This window comes from Cheilinus undulatus, linkage group 5, assembly GCF_018320785.1.
Source record: "Cheilinus undulatus linkage group 5, ASM1832078v1, whole genome shotgun sequence".
Taxonomy (NCBI): Eukaryota; Metazoa; Chordata; class Actinopteri; order Labriformes; family Labridae; genus Cheilinus; species Cheilinus undulatus.
Genome location: NC_054869.1, coordinates 43,534,044 through 43,551,028, shown reverse-complemented (window position 1 = coordinate 43,551,028; position 16,985 = coordinate 43,534,044). Strand labels below are relative to the sequence as shown.

Genomic DNA, 16,985 nt, shown 5'->3' with positions numbered 1-16,985 from the left:
ACTGCCTGCAGAGCTCAGAGACAGGACTGCTGCAATGAAATTTCCCAAGAGCACAGTGGCCTCCATAATTCTTAATTGGGAAAACTTTGGCACAACCAAGACTCTTCCAAGAACTGGTTTCATCGTCAAACCAGGAAATCAGGGGAGAAGAGGCTTAGTAAGAGAGGTGATCAAAAACCCAATGATCACTCCAACTGAGCTCCAGAGATCCTGTGTGGTGATGTGACAAAGTTCCAGAAGCAGAACCATCACTGCAGCCTTCTGTTTATCTTGGTTTTATGACAGAGTGACTAGACAGAAGCCTCCTCTCAGTGTAAAACACATGAATGCCCGCTTTGAAGGGACAGAAAACTCCAAATGAAAGCCAAGTTTTTTTCTGAACAGTTTCAAGTACATTCAACGTTTGCAAAGACAGTCTGGTCAGGAAAACGTTTAAAATAAAGTTGTCAAAGTATTTGTTTCATTGGTCCTAGTGCTGAAAGATTTGGTAATAATGTGCAATTTTGATTGACAGTATTGTGGTTTGCAATTCTGGTTACGATATGATGCACAAATGGTAACATAAGTTGACTTGCTTGGTTGTCAAAGAAAATGCAGAGAATAATGACTGTTGTGTATTTCTCAACTCAAAACATAAAAAATCTAGCACACTGTCCAACTTGCAATAGAAGTGTCATTTACTTGGAGTTTTCTTTCTTTCTTTCTTTCTTTTTTTTTTTTTTGTTGAACACCTTCCCCTCTGTCCCACCTGTCTTAAGAAATAGCTGTTCGAAACTTTTTTCTATTGTCAACTTAAAACATAGAAATATTAGGTAGCATAAAAAAATACAAATCTTGAAGTTTTCTCGGTTCTGCTTTAAAAAAACCTTAATATTTTTCCTTAAAAATGAAGCTCAGCGTTAGTTCATGCAAGACACGGAAGTCATCTGCTCAGCTGTGATCAGCTGACAGCCAGCTGATCCTAATTATCACCTCCCAGCTCCCACAGACAATCACAGCTCTTTCTCACAACACAGTGGTGCATTTAAATATGACGTACTTCACTGATCCCTGCTTGTATCAATGCTGATTCACCACGCTGCTGCTGCTGGCAAAGCTTAACCTCCTCCACTCCAGCCTTTTCCTTTATAGCATAAAGCTTGTTGCATCCTAATATTCAGATTCATGCTACTATGGATTAATTGCTTTTGAACTAATGTTATTGTATTCACTATGCATTATCATAAATGAATCTGTCCATATTGGGGTTTCTAGACTACCTGGAAAGTAAAGCATGCTGCTTGACGAACCTAGGAAGCATCTTTTGAGCAGCGCCTTCTCTGCCAAGTGTATATTCATTTTGGAATAAAATGGTAAAATGTGTAACAAGAGTGGACCAAAATTTCTGTTTTTTTGAAATTTAAATGTACTTAAAGTGCAAAAGTGGCACTAATGTGACTTAAAGGCCTTTCTGCAGGCATTTTTCTAAAACGCTCAGGGAATAAGGATTAATACAAAAGTAGTTGCAGCTTTTTATGTGATTTTGTAATTGAACACAACCTGGCATCATGATTGCAGTTAGATAAGTGTGCAGTACTAATTGATACTCTTAGACACCAGCTGTTTTGAAAGACCAAATTCTGTTAATTTGATAGTTTGTAAATTTGAAAAATACAAAACTTTGAAAAAGCACAACATCTCTTCCATGAATGCGTGTGTAAGGAATAAATCCATCAAGGTTGCGGGCAGACTCCTGAATACTTGTATCATTTGATTTTCTACTAGTATTGTATTAGAGGTTAAAACCCTGGTTTCATGACATCCCTAGTTTGAAACAATAAGCCATTCAAGCAGACTGCATATTTTAGTGATCCATAATTTTGGTGACTGAATGAAGCAGAGAGACGGTATTTAAGGTGGAGGTCAAACTCCTGTAAAGTACACAATGTGTTTGAGCACACGTGTGTTATGTGTTTCACACGTGCAGTTTGTGTTTCTTGGCAGAAATCTCTGTCGTGAATGAATGAAGCTTTAGGAGTGCGTCTCTGTGCGTGCTTTCTGCTCTTGCGGATTTTTGAGTCTTTTTTTCCTTTAGGAAAGGAGCCTCATGCTGAAATGAGTGGGTGATGAAGGGCTGTGAAGTAATTCAGCAGATGTTACACCTGTTCACCATACAGAAGCCACACACATGCACATACTCTGTGTTTCTGAGACTTTTGATAACAATAATGATGTTTTATAGATTCTTAAGAAAGTTAATCTTTACTGTGTTATTATGGGGGAAAACTGTTTAAAACTCTGTTTAATTGGAGGTTTGTACTCATACAAGGTGCTTGTAATACTGTTACACAAGAGGCACATGTTTCTGTTAGACATATGTTTCAAATTTAAGCCTGTAAACATGATACCTTTCTTGTTGTGGTTGTTTTCATGTGAAATCAACCTGATGTTGTTGCATAAGAAGAGTTAACTCACACCTGAATGTGTTTAATGTAAGTTTTCCTCTCTTTGAGCATCTTTTCATTCACTTTTGCAGTTTTTTAACATCCTCTTTTTCTCTTTTCTCCCCCGTCTTTCCCCTCTTGTCTCCAGGATGTGCGTGTCCGAATGCCCCAGTGGCTTTTTCCGTGACGATAGGAAGCGCTGCAAGAAGTGCTCCTCGCTATGTGAGACCTGCGTCGGCAGCCGCAGTGACCAGTGCACCACATGTCGGAGCGGTTTCCACCTCAACGAGGGCTCCAACACATGTGTGGCCACCTGTGCCGAAAGCTTCTACCTCGACCACGGTACGTTTTACTGCTCGCCACACTGACTCCTTAATAAAAAAAATCAGAACCTATGGAAATTACCAGACAGCACTCATTCTTTACGCCATCGCTTTTGTGTGTTTGTGACTGAAATCACAAAGAAAATGGTGATTTTGATCAATGAGATTGTTTTATAAAAACCTATAACTGAATTCTGAGTGGTGAGTTTGTGCTTTTTGCATCGTTTTAAAGCATCTGTGAGTAGCTTTGGCTTTGTGTCCATCAGTGAGATACTGGCTGTGAGCAAAGCAGTACATCTTATCTGTTTGCTAATATTGCTTGAACATTCATAAGTAGAGCTTTTCACTAAATAATTAGTTTCCTGCTTTATTTAAAAGCAGGAAATGATTAAATATAAACCAGCTGGGAGCTGTTTTTGGGGCTAAACAAATACCAAGATTGCAATGCATCTTCTTCCTGCCCTACGTGATACAATTATTGAATTACTGGTGCCAAATCCAGATGTTCAAAAGAATTAGGAAATTCACAGTTTTCCCTGCTAATGTTACCACTTCATGATGTATCATAGTAGTACTTTTGATATGAATGCGGGAAAAATAGAAGATGATGATGACAGTGGGGTACCATCAGAAAGCAGTGGAAATAAGTTGAAAGAATGAAGCATGTTAAAGGTGAAACTGACTATGAATTCTAGTGAATGAGTTTGTTGATTTCTTCCAGGAGTGAGTTGTATTCTCTTTTAAATAAAAAATCATGACATTTTCTCTCAATCCAACCTCCCACTCTCCAGAATAAAGGCGTGAAACATACGCTATAAGGGTAAAGGTACTTGGTCACACCTGTTAATGAATTCAGGTGTTTCAATGACATTACAGTCCCTGTTGGTTTAGTGGTCAGGCATCCAAATACTTTTGTCCATGTATTGGGTATTTTATTTATAAATTGGCATGAATTATGTGAAAATTTAACACCCACCAGTTGCGAAATTTGGTAAAATTCTAATATGGCATGTCCTGATATACTAGTATATCAATATGAAACATATTGTAACTTGATAAAATAGATGATATTGTTTGATGCTAAGTAACGGTTTGGTCAGTATTGACAAAAGTAACTTGTAAAAGATGATAAGCAAGGAAGGAAAGACCTGCAGGTTAGTAATAAGAGCTGTAAGTTGGATTTAGCAGCATTTTAACTGGTGGAACAAGTAGCAACCTGGACTTTTCATTAATGATATAGTGTAAAGTAAATTTGTGCCCTGGCCTGTATTGTTTTAAAACATGGTATCAGAAAGTATCAGAGCAGGCCTGTCAAAACTTTGAACAACCTTGCTGATTAGTCTATAATTCAGTGTAGATGCATGCCAGGAAGAGAGAAAAAGCAGGAATTAGAGACTAAAAATGCATACATGTTGTAATTTTGATTTGCAGCCGGTACAGTGCAAGCTCTGGCTGCTCGGAGAGTCTCTGGCAGCAGATCTGATGTGATCTCATCCAAGTTCAATCATAACATTTTAACACGCCGCCATGTAGTGGATACTTTTTGAAATGTTGGCACTGCTGAGTTTAGTGTTGTGTTAAATGAGCTTTTCCACAGCTTGTTTTCTCTCTGTGAGTCTGACACTGAGCCGGGGTGAATTTCTGCTTCTATCAACATGAGGACAACAAGTTGATAGAAGAATTTCTTTACATCTTAACTTTTTTAGTGATCCATTCTTTGATTGATAGTATGACCTCGTCTTGTTTTTGAACAGTAGTACAACACTTTGTTTACGTGTCTTTCTGTCAAACCTCATCCCCGCTGAAGGCAGGAGTGTCCATGTGTATCATGTCAAAGCGTGTCATTGCCTTAAGTCTGCCTTTTGAAATATTCATTGACATTCCTGTCTCTCACCGGCTCTCCAATCTCCGTCTTCATCCACGCAGATTCAACCTTTTGACATTTCATCTCTCCCCCTCCTCTCTGGTCATCTCTCCTCTTCTTTTTCTCTTCATGGCCCGTCTTCTACTACACTCTCTGTCCTTTCTGCCTCATTCACCTCTCCTCTTCTTCATCATTGTCTTCCCCCTCTGCTCAGTTTCTTTATTTTAAATGCAACAAAACTTCTGGTTCCTATTACCTTCTGTGTGTGACTGGCTTACTCTGTGTTTTTCAGATTCCAACATTTGCAGGAGATGTCCAGAGAACTGTAAGAAGTGCACCTCCAGCAGTATCTGCACAGAATGTAAACCTGGAATGAGGTAAGCTGGAGACAAGCTGAGCAATTTTTCTGTGTTGCAATTGCACACTTTGTAACTTGGGGTTTATATTTTTACTAATGCACACAAAATCCTACTGACAGAACTGCAAATAAAGCTTTGAACTTCCTTTTTTTTTCACTTGGCTAAATTAGCATTTAGCACTTCTCAAAGATGTATGGTGACTCTGATTTAATCCCCTTACTCCAAACACCTGTGAGCTTTTAAAGAAGCACTTTTTTGAAGTCAGACTGTGTCTAAATCCCCCCTCCTCTTGCACCTCACTGAGAGAAGAAATGGGGAGGGCTGCATCCAGAAACTTTTGTAACTCTACAACACCTGCAGTGCTGTGTTCATGCAGTGATTTGTCAGCTGTGTGGAGGTGAAAAAGCAAGTAGAGTTTAAGTAGCAAAATGCAAAAGGTGGTGGCCTGATGGGGTTGGAAACTATTCAGTATTCAGTGCCTATAATAAGTAGTCATCCCCACTTGGATGTTTTACCCTTTCATTGAGTTTATAAACCAGTCACAGTCAATAAAATTTGGCTTTTTTGACAAAAAAGAAATACAAAAAAAACTCTTCAATGTCAAAGTGAAAACAGATTTCTACAAAACAGTGTCAAAATATGTAATTTAAAATAAATTATTGCATAAATATTAACCCCCTTTAAAGTGACTGACCTAATTCAAAGAGGTCCAGCCAATTAGTAGTAGTCTCACAATTAGTGAAACCAGGATCGCCTGAGTGCAGTGAATGTGTCTCAAGTGGTTGTACTATAAAGGCTCCTCTGTCTGAAAGGTCCAATCATTGGTTGATTAGTGTTTGTGGCTACCATTGCACCACGTAGACAAAAGAACACTCCAAGCAACTCAAGTCAGGGGATGGATACAAAACAATTTCCAAGGCACTGAACAGCCCCCAGAGTTCAGTCAAATCAGTCATGCATGAAAGGAAGGATTATAGCATATGTGTAAATCTGCCTTGATCAGGCCGTCCTCACAAACTGAGTGACTTGCAGGAAGGAGACTAGTGAGAGAGGCCACCAAGACAGAGACTTACAATCTTCCGCAGCTGAGATGTAAGAGACTCTGCATACAACAACTGTTGGCCGGGTTATTCACCAGTCAAACTTTATAGGAGAGTGACAAAGAGAAAACCACTGTTAAAGAACACTCATATTAAATCTAGACTAGAGTTCACCAAAAGGCATGTGGGGGACTCCATGGTCAAGTGGAATAAAGTCTTTGGTCTGATGAGACCAAAATGGTGCTTTTGGCCTTCAGACAAGATACCAAACATTTCACATTACCTTAAACACCATCCCCACTGTGAGGCACGGTGGTGGCATCATGCTGTGTGGATGTTTCTTGGCATTCTGCCCTGGAAGGCTTGTAAAGATAGAGAGTAAAATGAATGTGGCAAAATCTAGGAAAATCCTGGAGGACAATCTTATACAGTCTGCATGAGAACTATGTTTTGGGAGAAGATTTATTTTCCAGCAGGACAGTGACCCAAAGCGTACATACAGGTTTAAGTTGACTCTAAGTACTTTCCTTTGCAGGTACTAACCCAAGTTTGTTCATCTTTTGGTCCTTCGTTACAGCCAGTCTTCTGTCATATTTGTAGAAATATTACAGGTTTTTCTTTCTTGTTGGCCGGAGCGTCTGTGTTGTGGTTTAAAGATAAAAACGTTTTGTGTTCAGTTGCTCTAACGCAGCAGGGAGACAGTGTTTCTGATTCAGATGGGCTCATTGTATCACACTGCGGCTCTGGTTTGCAGCACGGGTCAGAGACAACAGAGCTTTCCTACTGTTTTCCGCTGGGAATCTGTATCAGAGACCATGAGACTCACTCTGTGACCCGGGCTTAATAAAGCTCTTGTACACTGGTGTCATGCGGAGACCCACAAAGAGGGGAACTGTTGCCCATTTTGGGTTGTGATGCTACTTTGAAGAAGGTCTGATCTAAACCTTTTAGTCATCCATGCAGACATGGTCCAGGTCATTTTGTGGTCACTTCCACAGCAGCCTCTTCAAACAGCCACGGCTACATTTGATCTGACAGAGGAAGGGGTGTTTCAGGGCCACCAAATTCCTGATAGGTCATGAAGGAAACACTTGTGAAGAGTTTAAAACAAATTGCGGTCTTGAACCCAGCTTCAAGTGTTCAATGTAGCCAGAGGTGGAGGTGGGGACACTTGTAAGCCATAATTTCCTCTAAACGCCAGAGAGACCACAGTGAGACACATGCTTACACACACACCTTTACACACACAATAATGCTCACAGTCTCTGCTCTGCCATTCAGTTCAGCGTTTATGTTTAGGAGGAAGAGAGGACCAGACCAGAGTGTTTCTGGGAAACGTTAGCTAACACAGACCAGCTGTTTTTCAGCTCAGTGCAGAGCGAGCTCACCAACCTGTCCTCACTTTGACTTCACACAGCCGCCTTTATAAACTTTATCAACTCCAAACCTACTGGAGGTAAGTTTGGAGTTTATAAAGGTCTGAACTGACCTCTACCTCTACATCTGGCTTTTTGCAGAATCTTTGGTTTCTATCTGTCAAAACAAAAAGCTTCCTTTGACTTTCCTTGAGTCCTGATCTCCCCAGTGCTGCACAAACAAAAAGCTGATGTACTCAACTCCTAAACTCCTTAGAGGCAACTGGGATAATTCAGAGTGAATACTAGAAGTTTAAAGATACCAGTGCTCACATTAAAGTTTAGAAATGTTAATAATTAATATTAACAGCATCTAATAGACACAACTCATGGATTTCATCAGCCTTTTATAAAGCAGCTACCTCCTGTTTTTACAAAACAACCCAAAGATACAGCGTTATCTTAGAATGTTCCCCCTTCCTGATTTCTCTTTCTTATTGCATATTGGTCATATTTAAATGTTTGAGGCCGTCAAACATATTTTAATATTAGACATCCATAACCTGAGTTAATACAAATGCATTTTTTAAATGATGATTTCATTTATTAACTGAAAAAACAAGCCACCCAAATCTACCTGGCCCTGTGTGAAAAAAGTAATTGTACCCCTTGTTAAATCATGAGTTAACTGTGATTAGCCATATTCTTTATAGAAAGCGGAGTCCAATTTCGCTATCCACACCCATGCCTGATTACTGCCAGACCTTTTGAATCAAGAAATCCCTTACATAGAACCAGTCTGACAAAGTGAAGTTGGCTAAGAGAAAAAGAACATAAAAGACACAAAGTGCTTGACATCTATCAGTCTGGAAAAGATTACAAAGACATTTCTAAGGCTTTTGGACTCCAATGAACCCCAGTGAAAGCCATTATCCACAAAGAGAGAAAACTTGGAACAATGGTGAAACTTCCAAGAAGCAGCTGGCATACCAAAATTACTCCAAGAATGCATTGATGACTCTTCCAGGATGTCACAAGAGAACCCAGAAAAACACCTAAGGACCTGCAGGCCTCACTTGCCTCAGTTTAGATCAATGTTCATGATTCAACAGTAAGAGAGAGACAGGGCAAAAATGGCATCCATGGCAGAGTTCCAAGGCCGAAACCATTGCTGTCCAAAGAGAACCCAAAGACTCGTCTCACATTTGCAAAAAGACATCTTGATGAGAAAATATCCTGTGGACTGACAGGACAAAATTTGAACTTTTCAGAAGGTGTGCGTCCCCTTACATCTGGAGTAAAAATAACACAACATTGCATAAAAATAGCATCATACTAACAGTCAAACATGGTGGTGGGAGTGTGATGGTCTGGGGCTGCTTCACTGACTTGTCGTAACCGATGGAACCATGAATTCTGCTCTCTACCAGAAAGCCCTGAAGGAGAATGTCCCATCATCAGTTGGTGACCTCAAGCTCAATTAGGTTGTACAGCAGGACAATGATCCAAAACACACCATCAAGTCTACCTCTGATAGTCTTAACCCGTTAACGTCCACTGGCCCATATTTGGGCCATTTATGACACAATTTGCATAATGACAAATTTACAGAGAGGCAGATGAAGCAATGTGGCAGCATATCACAAGTGTGATACACCATTTGAAAGCTAAGAATCTCACGTTTTCAGCCATATAAACCAATCTCAGATACAACCATAACAGCAAACACAGTCCGTCATTTTGTCAGACCTGCAGCAAAAAAGGCTAAGTTAAACAAAACAGAGTTTTTGAAGTGGCCTAGTCCAAGTCTAGACTTAAATCTGATTGAGATTCATGGCATGACCTTAAACATTCATGCTTGAAAACTCTCCAGTGTGGCTGAATTAAAACATTTCTGCAAAGAGGAGTGGCACAAAATTCCTTCACAGAGATGTGAAAGACTTATTGCAAGATATAGCGAACGCTTGCTTGCAGCTGTAGCTGCCAAGGGTGGCACAACCACTTAATAGGATTAGGGGGCACTTACTTTTTCACATAGGGCCCTGTTAGTAAACTGTTAGACTTATTGCTCATTGGACCTAATCAATGCCTGTTAATACCCCCGCTGTAGTAGATTCTACACTGTAGGATAGGTAATTGCACTAAACATCAACCCGCAACTTTTGCATTGGCCCTGTCTCACATATTTGTTTAATTTTAACTTTGTCAAGTTCTCTGAAAGCAGTAATATTAGTTTTTTACATTAGCTTTTTACATTTTACTTCTATGCACCAAAAACATAAACTCATCTTCTCCCTTATTTATAAACCTTTCTTGGTCATATACCTGCTTTTGACTCTGACAATCACTCCCTTATTTGTTTCCTTCAGCTGTTGTTCATTTTCATCATTACATGCTGTTTATTTTATTGCAGTCACTAGTGATTTGCCTGTTTTTTATATTTTGATTTTGTCAGGGTTTCTATTTACCCAGACAGATGTCAAAAGAACAGACATAGCGCTTACCTTCATATCAGACTAGTTTTGACATATTTACTTCCTCTAAACATGTGAGTCTCTTGTCTTGCTGAATATTTAAAGGCGATCATTAGAGTTTATTCCTGCCAGTTACTTTAACTATAATGATATATTTTCTGTTCTTTTCACTTTGCAGTCTTCAAGCAAACAGGTGTCAGATGACGTGCGACCCAGGAACTTATTACAACGGCCACAGAAGGGCCTGTGAGTCGTGTCATCGGGCCTGTGCCACTTGTGCAGGTAAGATGCTGTAAGATTTTGAACAACAAACACTTATATGGTTATACTATAAGAACGACAATCATTGTTAAGATGATTTTTTTTAGATTTTAGGTTTTCAGATTTTTTGGGGGGCTTTTTAGTGCCTTTATTGGACAGAGGGGGACAGTGGATAGAGTCGGAAATTTGATGAGAGTGGGTAGAGACACGTGGCAACGGGCCACTAGCTGGATTTGAACCCGGGCCGCCTGCGTACATGGGTTGCACCTTAGACCGCTAGGCCATCTTCACGCTCTTTTAGGTCCATACTTAGGCATTGTTCATGTATTTGGGGACGAAACAATCTGCAGTTTTTCTGAAATGATGAGATACCTTGCCTCAAAACCCTCAAAAGCTGTGGACTCTGGTAAAGATGGAAATATCATCACAGATTCAGTCTTCATCAATAACCAACAAAGCATTACTGATATAAAACAGACACCTCTTTCCAACCACTGAATGGTAGAAAGCGTGCTATAACCTGATTATCATCAGTAGAGTTTCCCATATATCATATACGATGTTTTTTTCATGAAAACTCTTCCTGTACATCTGATAATATGGTCATTTTGTGATATCAACATGCTTTTGCAGATTCATTACTTGATTTTTCAGCTCCTAAAATCCTCCCTGAAGTGTGCGTCGGTCTGTTTTTCAGGCACAGGAATCGAGGCGTGCACCAAGTGTGCAGAGGGCTACTTACTTGAGGACTGGCGGTGTGTGTCGACATGCAGCGCTGGATACTACTTGTTAGAGCAGACCGCAGACAACGGGCAGGTCCAGAGGTCCTGTAAGAAGTGAGTCAGCACACCTGCCAACACCTCCACTCCACTTTTAGACCTCCAGTCTGCAGAGTAAACAAGAAAATCTATAGCTACAAAGTGAAGCTTCTAAGCACCAATTGGTCTATGAGTGGCAGTTTTCTGTACCTCATCTGTAGTACATTGATGCAGTATCTTGTCGTTGTCTTTTAGGAGGATTTTTTTTTTTTTTTTAAACAAAGACAGTTTTCTTTCCGGTTTCATTTACTTTATGAAGTTAAAAACTATTGCCTACCACAGAATTTGTTATACAATTCAATGTTGGAAATACATAGGAATAATGAAGACCAGAAGAGTAAATAATAAGGAGGTCAGGGTTAATGCATTCATTGCAATCAATTAAGGTCCATATTGAGTGCATTAACTTTTTTTATTAAAATAAGTCTCTTACTTATCGCCCCTTTTACACAGACAGCTCAGAGAACCAGTCAAAGTCATCTACATATTATGAAATCAAACATTTAACTCTTTACTCTACCTTATTTCTTTATCAATCCATAACAAGTTCCTCTTTCCGTTGTCAAATTCATGTCATAATCTTGACAAATTTTCTTACAAAATAAAACAGGAACTGTTTCCAAACAGTAAGTCAAATACCCTTAGCCCTAAGAACAAAGATCAAAACAAAACCAATTTAAATGTGAAATACTTAAGTTTCAAAGTGGGTGGACTAGTTGCAAGTAAAAACAGAGATCGTGATTTTTAAACAGTGATTAAAAATTTAATCGTTAATGAAAATTTCTGTTTTTTTTTCAAGCATATGCCTTGTGCTATTAAACAGAACAGGGAAAGCTGTGTCAAACAATCCATAGTGCTCTGTTTAACAGCACTTGGGAAATACTTTAAAAACTGAAATTTTCATCAGGGGTCTGATAGTTTCTCAAACTCTAAACTGTCTATGCTCCCTATAAACCAATAATAATTCATGCTGAACATCAAAAATAGCAGATGTACTTTGACAGAATCAAAATCAGTGTCACAAAAAATGGTTGTGCTGGTCTGCACTATCCCAACTATTTTTTCCACTTTGAGAGCAGTAGAGAGCAGCGTGCTTTACTCCTAGGGGCGTACTTGAACACTAAAAGTCAGTGGGTGAATAAAAACAGTATCAGTATCATATGTATTAGAGAAATATCTTTCATCAAAGACAGAAGAAAAAGAAAGGAAACAGATGTAACTTTTTCATGAAAGGCTCGGACAAAATTCCTATCTCAGTGTTGCGTCAGAGACAAAGGAAATGAGTCAGTGTGACTGTGTCAAAGACGTAAACTTGTCCTCAGTAGGAAGACAGGAGCAGAGACATTGTTTTATACAGTTGAACATGTAGCACATGCTTTAGCTCTGCTGAAATAAAAGTACATTTTGAGCCTCAATTCTACAAATAAAGTAACTTTTGCTTTTTATATAGATTAGCAGGGGTTGTGTTAGGGTGGCAGCCGCCTCTCCAAATGATGGTCTTGGAAACACAGAGCATAAACGTCATCTCTACTATTAACCTGTATGTTCAGAGTAGGAGGAAAATAACATGAAAACATACCCAAACTCCAGATATTGTTGACAGTGTGTTGACTCCCTTGCTTCCTCTCTCCCCCACAGACCTGTACTTTTTATCATTCACTGAGGTGGACTCACCTTCCGCTTTCCTCTCCTTCCTTGAATTATTTAGTGCTCACTTGACCCTTCACCGTGTATGATTTCTAAATCTGTCCAGGCCCTATAGCCTCATTTAAAGTTTTCTTTCAGTTTCACACAAACCAGGACAGTGTTTCTGAGAACTTTAATTATTGTGTTATATTGAGCCTCTGCTCCTAAAGCAGTATAATTTAATTCCTCTAACTTTATATTGTGATTCAACAATGTTCATAAGGTTTATGTTTTAGGTCTTTGCAAACATTAGTTTTAAACACTGAGCTGCAGCTTTAAATGAAAATATGAATTAATTTAAATGAGAAGTTTAACACTGTAGGCAGTACACACCATAGACACTTAAATGCTTCTGTAGGGCCACTTTTTTTTTTATTTGTTGTGTTAACAGTATATGACGCATGCTATGCTTTTCTTCAGCAAAACTGGATAATTTAATTACATTGCAAAATCTTTTTCAATCTTGCAAAAATAATAAAACTACTATAGAGGCTGAAAACATGTTACAGACATTAAAGCAGGCAGAATAACTATAGTTACGCCCACTGAGTGGCAGAGGACTTGTACCATGTGATATCACCAGCCTGAATGCTGATAGAGCACAAAACATTTGATTTGACAAAAAAAAGACTTTTTAAATGGTAGATTATTATGTGGCTGAGTTTGACCTCAAAAATGTGAAAGTACTGATAACAAAACAACAGCAACAGCACTTTGATGACGTTTTCTTCTTATATCAGTGCAACATAAAACCCCAATTCCAAAAAAGTTACGGTACCGTCTAAAATGTCAATAAAAATGGAATGTTATGACTTCCAAATCTCATAAACCCATACTTTATTCACAATAGAACATAAACAACATATCAGATGTTGAAACTGAGACATTTTACCATTTCATGAAAAATATCAGCTTATTTTGAATTTCATGGCAGCAACACATCTCAAAAAAGTCAGGACATGATCATGTTTATCATTGTGTAGCATTCCCTCTTTTTTTAACATCTGTCAGTAAATACTTGGAAGTGAGGAGACCAGTGGATGGAGTTTCTGAGGAGGGATTTTCCCATTCTTGTCTGATGTAGGGTTCTAGCTGCTCAGCAGTCCTGGGTTTCCTTTGCCATTTTCCTTTGCGTTTGTTTTGTTTCATGATGCTCAAAGTGTTTCCTATTGTTGAAAGATCTAGACTGCGGGCAGGCCAGTTCAGCACCCGGATGTTGTATGTGGTTTAGTATTGTCTTGCTGAAATATGCCAGGCCTTCCCTAAAAAAGACATTGTCTAGATATGAGCGTATGTTCCTCTGAAACTTCTGTGTACTCTTCAGCATTGATGTGTAAGCTGCCCACACCATAGGCACTAATGCAACCCCATACCATCAGAGATGCAGGTTTTTGAACTGTGCACTCATGACAAGGTGGATGATCCTTTTCCTCTTTTCCTCTGCTTCCAAAAAGAATTTCAAATTTGATTTATCTGACCGCAGAACAGTTTTCCATTTTGCCGCAGTCCATTTTAAATGAGCTTTTGCCCTTTGCTCTTTGCATGGTACAGCTGAAACTTGTATTTGTGGCATGGTGAACTGTGTTGACAGACAGTGATTTATGGAAGTGTTCCCAAGTCCATTAAGTGGTTTCTAGTACAGAATCATGCCTGTTTTTAATGTAGGGCCGCCTGAGGGCCTGAAGATCACAAGCATCTTATACTGACCTTTAGCCATGTCCCTTACTCACAGAGATTTCTCCGGATTCTATTAATCTTTTGATTGATTTGATATTATATATTCATTAGTTCCACTTACTTTTTAAGCCATTTGTTGCCCTGTCCCTACTTTTTTGAAATGAGTTGCTGCCATCAAATTCAAACTGAGCTAATATTTTTCATGAAATGGTAACAATGTCCTGTTTTCACCATCTTATATGTTTTTTATGTTTCATTGTCAATAAAATATTGGTTTATGAAATTTGCAAATTATTGCATTCGTTTTTCACTGAAATTTAGCACAGCATCCCAACTTTTTTGGAATTGGGGTTGTAATTGGATATAAAGTGCCAATATAAAGCTTCATTCACAATTGCAGAAATTTCCTGAAAATGATCTGAATTTTCCTGGGTGAGCTGCATGTGTGATCTCAAACAGCAGTTTGAGTTTTTCCTCCTCAAATTTCCCTGCTAGTCTTCCAGTATTTTCCCCAGCTGCATCCAACTTTGACAGACAGGAAAATAGTTGGAAGATTTCCTCCTGTGAGGGAAAAATGTAAACAAGCAAGTCAGGAAATTTTCTGGGTATGTGCATGTGTGAAAAGGGCTCATGAGTGGTGAAGGAAACAAGTGAGCAGAACAGAGCATGAAGCAGCTTTACTGTACTCGGTTTTTCTGGTCATATGGTTTCAACATGACCACCGCCCACCTGCTCACAATGAATTTTCCAGAATATTTCCTGATGCGTTTTGCACATCAGCTCACCCAGACTTCACACAGCTCTATTTAGTCTGAAGGAAAGTGGCTGATAATTCCTTAAAAAGCATCACTACAAGCTAAGTTTATTCATTTTACCTCCAGCTTTGATCAAACCTGCCTGTGTTCTTTAAAACCAGTAAAACCTCCTGACTTTGAAATCAGGTGAATCTCAGGGACCACTTTTGGGATCTCTGATGAGTCCAGGTCCCCTTATTCAAAGCAAATATCTGCCATGTTTGAGACATTTTGAAGCCCAGTCCAATATAGAGAGCATGTTTAAGTTAAAATTAGAAGATTTGGGAATGTAAAAGTTAGCTGCCACTACATTAGAAATATTAATCTAATTGATTAAAGCCTTGGTAAATAATTATTTGTAATTAATGGCATATGAGTAGGACTGCAGTACAGGTAGATTGAATAAAGTTGGTAATGTAGATCTTCTAGCCTGTTATCTTGATTTCACTTTGTTCTTTAAGAGTAAATCAAAAATTGACTTTATTTGACCAGGTTGCTTCGCTTCTCTCTCTCTTCTATGCTCAACTTCTTCTTCTGCTGCTTTCTTGCCCCTCTTTCAGCCTTCCATACTCATTTCTCATCAGTGGCTTGTTAGTCTAAAACATTTCAATTTTTTACCATGTGAATCAGTTTTCACAACATGTGAGTAAGGAAGTCTTTTCAATGGTGTAACAATACCACAGTAAATAGTGTGCCTTTGAATGCCGTCAGAACTTGTTTAACATGAGTACATACACTATATGGACAAAATAATTTGTCCACACCTGTTAGGGTCATTCAGAAGAGCTCAGGGACTTCAAGCATGGTACTGTGATGGATGCCATCTTTGCAATAAGAGGGTTTGTGAAATTTCATCTCTGCTGGATATTCCACAGTCAACTATGAGTGATAGTATTTGGAAGTGGAAGAGTTTAGCAACAACAGAAAAAATAAAGCAGAAGACCGTCTAGAATCCCAGAGCGGGGTCAACGACTGCTAAAGTGCAATGCTGATCACAGTCGACAAAGCTCTGCTGAGTCCATAGTTTAAGTAGTTCTAAACTTCTACTGGCATTAATGTGAGCACAAAAACTGCAGCAGGAGCTTCATGGAATGGGTTTCCATGGCTGGGCAGCTACATGCAAGCCTCACATCATCAAGGCAAATGCCAAGCGTTGGATGGAGTGGTGTGAAGCACACTGACACTGGACTGTGGAGCAGTGGAAATGTGTTCTGTGGATTGACGAATCAGGCTTCTCTGTTTGGCAGTCAGGTGGGTGAGTCTGGGTTTAGCGGATTCAAGGAGACCATTACCTACATGGATGCATTGTGCCACCTGTGAAGTTTGGTGGAGGAGGGATAATGGTATGGGGCTGTATTTCAGGGGTTGGCCTAGGCCCCTTATCTCCAGTGAAGGACAATCTTAATGTTTCAGCATACCAAGACATTTTGGACAATGCTATGCTTCCAACTGTGTGGCAACAGTTTGGGGAAGGCCCTTTCTATTTCAAAATGACTGTGTCCCAGAGCACAAAGCAAGAACTATGAAGACATGTTGTGATGAGTTTGGTGTGGAAGAAATTGATTAGCCCGCACAGAACCATGAACTCAACCCCAGTGAGAACCTTTGATGAACCAGAACAGGTTGCGACCTAGATCTTCTGGTCAAACATCAGTGGATGACCTCATTAATGCTCTACAGAATGAATGGGCACAAATTCCTAAAGCAACTCTCCAAAATCTTGTGGAAATCTTTCCCATAAAGATGCAGTTACATTTATGTCTCCAACAACATAAAGAAAGCAAAGGAAGTGATGCTGTGACCATTTCCTTGTCTATTGTCAAAGTATTTGTGCAAGTTAGAGAAGAATATGAAGGACTTTGCATTGAATTTCTGTTGTTGAAAAAAAAAAAAAGAAATTACTCCAAAAAG

At 39.2% G+C, this 16,985-nt stretch overlaps 1 protein-coding gene across 3 annotated transcripts in view; it reads left to right on the top strand.

Moving 5' to 3' along the window:
* Positions 1 to 16,985, top strand: part of pcsk5b (proprotein convertase subtilisin/kexin type 5b) — a 137,078-nt gene that overhangs the window by 111,666 nt on the left and 8,427 nt on the right. For all 3 annotated transcript variants that reach the window (XM_041786784.1, XM_041786782.1, XM_041786781.1), the window contains exons 16-19: positions 2,572 to 2,765; positions 4,903 to 4,987; positions 10,017 to 10,120; positions 10,797 to 10,935. In XM_041786784.1, coding sequence (XP_041642718.1) covers positions 2,572 to 2,765; positions 4,903 to 4,987; positions 10,017 to 10,120; positions 10,797 to 10,935 — 522 coding nt within the window. The remainder of the gene's footprint in view (positions 1 to 2,571; positions 2,766 to 4,902; positions 4,988 to 10,016; positions 10,121 to 10,796; positions 10,936 to 16,985) is intronic.